The 6,789-nt window shown below is 44.6% G+C and overlaps 1 protein-coding gene across 1 annotated transcript; it reads right to left on the reverse strand.

Moving 5' to 3' along the window:
- Positions 1-3,959: 3,959 nt before the first annotated feature.
- Positions 3,960-4,866, reverse strand: LOC125517123. The gene has a single exon (XM_048682310.1). It carries the CDS (start codon positions 4,577-4,579, stop codon positions 3,983-3,985), a length of 597 nt encoding a protein of 198 aa, XP_048538267.1. The 5' UTR covers positions 4,580-4,866; the 3' UTR covers positions 3,960-3,982.
- Positions 4,867-6,789: the final 1,923 nt, after the last annotated feature.

The raw sequence follows: 6,789 nt of genomic DNA on the forward strand, positions 1-6,789 counted from the left end.
CCCACTTTCATTTCTGGCCCAATCTCGCAAAAACGGTCTCAAATGACAGATCTTATTTTGCCATCTCTCAAGACTAGTGCTTCCACTAACAGGATATTATTCTTTTATAAACTTACAACATCAGAAGGAAAATCATAGTATTGTCACCTGACCAATTTGAACTTTTTCATACATGACGTATGTGACCCCTTCATCACGTATTAAGAGAAAAGTTAGAAAAGTGTGAACGGACGCTTTGTAGGAGGTCGTCTATTTACAAGCAACGTAATGTATACCAAATAAGTCGTGGACAATGTTCAAAAAAAAAATTAAGTCGTGGACATGTAGCTCTATGCCTTATACTTCATTCTAAGCTAAATATTTTTGCAACTTATAATTGTTTTCCCATTGTCCAGGTCTAATCATCTAAGTCAAACGGCATGTACATATATAGATTTCTGTGTTACAAGTACAAGATGTAAGCACCAAAGAAGGAAAGCCTTTTTTGTTTCTAAAATGAGTAAATGGTGATGCCAGGGCATTGGCAAAGCCGGAGGAATTGAATATGGTGAAAGTTTGCCCAAGGAAGATCGTCAATTTTCCTTTTGGAAGAGAACATTAACGAAATTCCACAGTGCATTCTTCAATAAATCAAAATAAAATTAACGTGACATGTGGGGTGAGGTAGCTAAAAATAAGAAAAGTGTACAACATATAAATTATTTAGCCAATCCACATATTGTGATGCATATTGTGTTCTAGCATGATAACCAACCATGGCTACACTAGAGGTGAACTCTAGTTTGGGCTCATCATATGTTTACTGTGAGCTTAGACGTTGATATACGTGCCTACTTCATCCCAGCTACCATGATCATAGTTGTGCCCACGGGAATCAAAATCTTTAATTGGATCGCTACCATGTGGGGAGGTTCGATACCATACAAAACACCCATGTTATTTGTTGTAGGGTTCATCTTTTTGTTCATCATAGGAGGGCTCACTAGAATAATTCTAGCAAATGGAAATGTGCAAGCACATAATAAGTATCAATAAAGTTTCTATTATTAAAGAAAAAACATAGCTAGCTCATGGGAGTAAAGTGGTTTCCGTTTTTAGAATTGCTCGGTAGAAAGATCATCTACAATGGGGTAGGCATTTTTGTTGATAGCGAGATAGCAGAAGTTTCAGTTCTGAAGCTGTACGAGTCCGGTCTTCAGTTGGCATGATATGCATGTGTGCGTGTGTGCGCGTGTGTGATTGATGGTGTGTGTGCAGTGCATCTAAGTTCTGCTTTGTATCCGTTCTTTCGGGAAAGAACCACTCTACCTAGTTCCGATCAATCTTTTCAAGAAATGAACCTTATCTCCCATCCATAAAAAGAAGGAAAAAACTTACAGTCAGCCGACTGATAACATGGGCGCATCCACCACCTCGCGCGGGTGACGCGCGCCCCTTGCTGTCCAACGCACCGCTTATCGTTTTTGTGTGAGATGTAGTGTGTGAGTCAACTCCATACTAACTCATCCCCATGCTTCTTTTCCGCATCTATCGTTGCGGCGGCCCTCGCGGATGTTGGTGTTCCTCCAGTCGTCGCCGTCCGTCTCCTCCATCCATCTAATCTTTGATCCTCTTCCCCCCTCCCCCCCAATATATCGCTGAAATCCCTTGCGGCTGCCATCGTTCACACTGGTCATCAATTGAGCACAAGCATGGTCGCCTCCCATGCACAAGTCCACCCACCTCCTCATCCTCCATGTCGTCCATGGCCGGATGGTGCAGAGGAGCGTGGGGGCTCGCTGCCGATGCTGCAACATGAGTTGTGTTGTAAGAGGTGGAGCTATGGTTTATGTTGCAATGGGGGATCAAAGGCCCATGTCCTTCAAACTGCTAGTCGCACCATGAAACTGTTCCATGTTGCAATGGATGACCAAAGCACACGTCATGTATACGCACAAACGTAACAAGGTCTGTGTTGCAAACCAACCGAGCACAACACGGTCATCTTCTATATCTAAATAGTTAGCCCCCACTAACATATTTTTTTCAACATGCAAGCATGCCACCTCATCATTCAACATGCATAGGAAAAGGCACACCTAAACATGCAACTATGTATATTAAAAATTCACTTCAACATGCAACCATGTATGCATGTAAAATTCCATTCTATTATACTATTTACATCAAATTTTTATATATTTTCAAAAACTATTATTTCAAATACTGATGTTTCGTGTAACCAAAAACCTCATTGAAATATTGCAAAATATTCCCACAACAACGTGCGGGGCATCATCTAGTTGTTGTAAAGGTTGCGGCTGACGTGGTGGGAGATCAGACGGATGTCTCACGCGAGGCGATCGATCTAATTGATTCATAACCCGGCCAAAAGTAAAGAAAGTTTTGATCTTATTGATTCATAATCCGGCCGAAAGTAAAGAAAGGTAAACGTCCTCAGTCTCTGAGAGAAGGGTTGGGATCCTCTGCAGTACTGTATGGTACAGTACAGTCACTGGCATGTGGACCCGGCCCCACATATCATCCTCACTACAGCACCATACAATACTGCAGAGGATCCCAACCCCCGAGAGAAGTACTTTGCACCCATGTGATTGCGGGGGACAGAGATCAGGTGACATGCACCTTTGCATGTCACCGTGTGCCTTGCGGCTTGAATTCAAATTTAAACATTACGAAAAAATCTGAAAAAAATCATGCATGTTCACATCACATATTATGATAACCCCTAGAAAATTCAGATCAAAATTCGAAACATACACCGAGAAGCAAAAAAGAGAAATCTGTCATGAATAGTTGTGAATGGTTCTCTGTATACTATTCACATCTGAGTTTCTCTTTTTTGCTTCTCGATGTATGTTTCGAATTTTGATCTGAATTTTTTAAGGGTTGTCTTAATATGTGCTGTGCATGATTTTTTTTTAAGATTTTTTTGCAATGTTTAAATTTAAATTCGGGCCGCAAGGCACACGGTGACATGCAAAGGTGCATGTCACCTGATCTCTGTCCGATTGCGGGAGCCAGTTACATGATGTTTCAAACAACCAATTTTGTTTCGGAGGTTGACGCGCGGCGAGGTATCCGTAAAAGCCTCCGTGAGACCGTGACGTGACAGGCGCATTGTGGGAGACTCACTGGATGCACCTCGGAGCCAAACCCACGGCGACGGTTGGTTGCACTTTATATGCCCCGCTAACCTGAGATTTCCAAATGAAGAAGATACTACAAGATTACTTGCAATAGGGGAGGAAAGAGGATTCCCTGGTATGTTAGGGAGTATAGATTGTATGCACTGGGGTTGGAAAAATTGCCCAAAAAAATGGCATGGCATGTTTAAAGGTCATGTGAAAGAGCCCACAATGATCTTGGAAGCAGTTGCTTCCCAAGATCTTTGGATTTGGCATGCTTTCTTTGGTTTACTAGGGTCAAACAACGATCTGAATGTTCTTCAACATTCTGCAATCCCGTTTACTAGGGTCAAACAAAGGATGTGGAACGAGCCTTTGGAGTTCTGCAATCCCGTTTTGCCATTGTCCGAGGACCTGCGAAAGGATGGAAACGTAAAGAAATCGGTGATGTCATGAAAGCTTGTGTCATAATGCACAATATGACAGTTGAAGATGAACGACACACTGGTCAGCAAAACAACACTTATGAGGCAATGGGAGAAAGAGTCAGGGTGTCCTCTACTCATGCAGAAGAGCTGAGTGCATTTATTCAGATGCATCAGCAAATTAGAAACAAAGATGAACATTCTCAGCTTCAAGATGATCGAGTTGAGCACCTCTGGCAGAAGTTTGGACACGAATGATGTAGTACAAGTAACTTTGTAGTATATTTCCTTTCATCTAGTTTTTCATGTATGCATAAGAAATAGTTGAAGTGACAAATAGTTCAAGTCACAAATAGTTGAAGTGACAAATAATTCAAGTGACAAATAGTTCAAGTGATAAGAAATAGTAGACAGAACAACAAATGAAGGTCAACCAGATGTGTTCTGGCAGCGAGCAATGATCTCATCTTGTTTATTCTTGTAGAATTGCTTCTGTGCATCACTCATATGAGATGTGTCCATGAGCATGATTTTCTCATCTAATTCAAACTGTTTCCGTGCATCCTCCTTCTCTTGCAATGCAATCTGCTTCTCTTGCAATTCAAAAGCTCTCGCGTAGCGAGCAATTTTTGTGGCCTCTTTGATATCATCCTTCTCTATCTTCTGTGCCCACACACTTTCTAATGATAACTTGCAACCACTATCATTGGATTCAGAAGTTTTACCTTTCCTCAAACGTTCATTCTTGTCATGCTTCGTACCAGGAGGTCTTAGCTCTTCTTCAAGAGCATCAGTGCATGCGCTGAAGTCTTCATCGTTGGAGGTTGTACCCGGACTTGCATCCGAGGTCTTCTTTTGTTTCTTCTGAGGAAGCGGACGTGTCTGCCACTTTGGATACATCTCAAACTCTATGTAGCAATGCATTAATGTAAATGGCTTCTTTTTCTCATCCAGTTCAATGTACATGCGGTGTGCATCTCTTTCCTGAAAAAGGAAATGAAGAGTTAACACTTCCATACAACACATGGTATATTAGAAGCGAATTAGAAGATAGATGCATACCTTATCAGAGAGAGTCATTCCGCTGCAATTTCTATTTAATATCTGTTGAATACATGCACAGAACTTGCTTGTGAGCGCTGAAATAACGTTGTAACGACAAGTGAGTCCATTAGAACCACGCTCCGGCCATGACGGTTTTTTGTGAGCGTCGTAGTGATCTGAAATCCTACCCCAATATGTACTTGAATTCTGATCGGTCCCGGTCACCGCATCCAGACTAGTGTTTGCCCATGCTTGAATCAACACCAAGTCCTCAGCAGTTGACCAATTTTTCCCTTTTGTGGAGGCTCCTTTTGCTGATTTTGGTTTCGCAGATTTTTCCCCCTTTTGTGGATGCATCGTCACTTATTCCGCAAGTGGGCTACAATCTGCTGTTCCATAACAATTTGTGTCACTCGATCCTACATTCATCATGTCCAGAAATGAGGAGTTGTTGATCTGTGAGTCCAGCTCATATGAGTTTTCCATCTGCACACAAAGAGCAGCAGCAGCAATATTCAGATATTCAGAGAACAATACCAATATTCAGATATAGGGAGCAGCGGCAATATTCAGATACAGGGAGCAGCATCAATATTCAGAGAGCTGGCGCTCGCGCACACGCTACTGCTCGCAGCCGCTGCTCGCAGCCGGCGCCCCAGTCGCTCGCGCCTCACAGCCGCTCGCGCTCGTGCCCCACCCGCTCGCGCCTCACAGCCGCTGCTCGCAGCCGGCGCCCCAGCCGCTCGCGCACACGCTCGCCCCCGCAGCTCGCGCATCCCCCTCACACCAGCCGCTCGCAACCGGCGTACCCGCCGCTCGCGCACATGCTTGCCGCCGGCGCCGCGCTCGCAACCGGAGCCCCATCCCCCTGCCCCTTCTCTCGCATCTCCCTGCCCCATCCGCAAGGGCGACAGTGGCCGGCGGCGGTGGCCGGATTTGGCCTCAGATCCATCGGCCCCATCTCCCTGCCCTGTCTCTTCAATCACTCTCCCTCTCTCCGAATCGGAAAAACCAGAGCGTACCTCAGCGACGGCGAGCTCCTCGGGGCAGTGGCGTGGCCGTCTTCTTGTCTCCAACTTCTCCAGATCGGCGCGGGAGCGAGCTCGCGATGGGGCAGCTCTGTTTGGACGTCCTCGCTCCGTCGTCTAAATATGGACAATGCGTAGCGATTCGGGTGGATGTCTAAAATTTAGACTAGCACATACACAAGCCGCTGGACACATTTTTTGGCCTCTGATGGTCTATATTTGACATAGACTATGGGATACACAAGCCACTAGAGATGCTCTTAAAATCACACCTTAGTATGTACTGTAGTATAGGAAAAGTGTAGATAAAACATAAGAAACACTAGTGACCAACAAGACAGTGCTTCAGCAGGGGGACAGATGATGGGCTGGACCAAACAATTTCGATACTGAGAGATAACAGCATAACTGTGCAACTGTACAGTTCTGAAACTAAAACAAAGAACAGTTTGTCTAATTCATATCTAGATGTTTTTTAAAAATGTCACATCTAAGCTTTCACAAATATATAATATAGCAACAAGAAATAAATAAACCATAAACAGAGTGGACATCAGTTTAGCTGTTTTTTTGAAAGATCCAGCAAAATGCTGGCTTGATTCAGATTTAGCAGAAAGCAGCGGAAGAACAACATGATGAAGATCCGAAGATCAAAAGAGAAAGGAAAAACTGCAGCCCTAATAGCTGCAGAGAGCTACACCCACCACAAACAACACGACTACACGACCGAAGCACATGTCCTAAGCTAAGCATCACCGCCGCGTCTCGAACAACGCCGATCACCTCCGAAGACAGCAGCAGCTCCAACTACAACTTCCCTTGCCAACGCACCATCCACCCTGAAAGCAGGGGGTGGATAGCGGGACTTGGTCGATCCCAGGAAGAGCTTCGTCTTGGACTCATCGATGAATTCGTACATTGCGCCTGGAGCTTCACCTTGGACAGTGGCGAGCACCGGAGGAGCACCGCAAAGAGCTTCCAGGAAATGTCTCCAAACATGATGCTCCCAACAGAGGAACGACGTCAAACACGCCGCCATCACGCCGATCCAACACCGGACCTAGGATTTCACCCGGAGACAAACCATCATCCGAGCACGAGGAACACGCCGCCATCAGTTTAGCTGTGATATAGTTATGTCACATCTAGATGTGTTCTAGACAG

This window comes from Triticum urartu, chromosome 6 (assembly GCF_003073215.2).
Source record: "Triticum urartu cultivar G1812 chromosome 6, Tu2.1, whole genome shotgun sequence".
Taxonomy (NCBI): domain Eukaryota; kingdom Viridiplantae; phylum Streptophyta; class Magnoliopsida; order Poales; family Poaceae; genus Triticum; species Triticum urartu.

What these genes read in the sequence shown, in the direction of transcription:
- LOC125517123 (XM_048682310.1), bottom strand. Translation starts at nt 4,579, where the DNA reads ATGTGTTGTATGGAAGTGTTAACTCTTCATTTCCTTTTTCAGGAAAGA.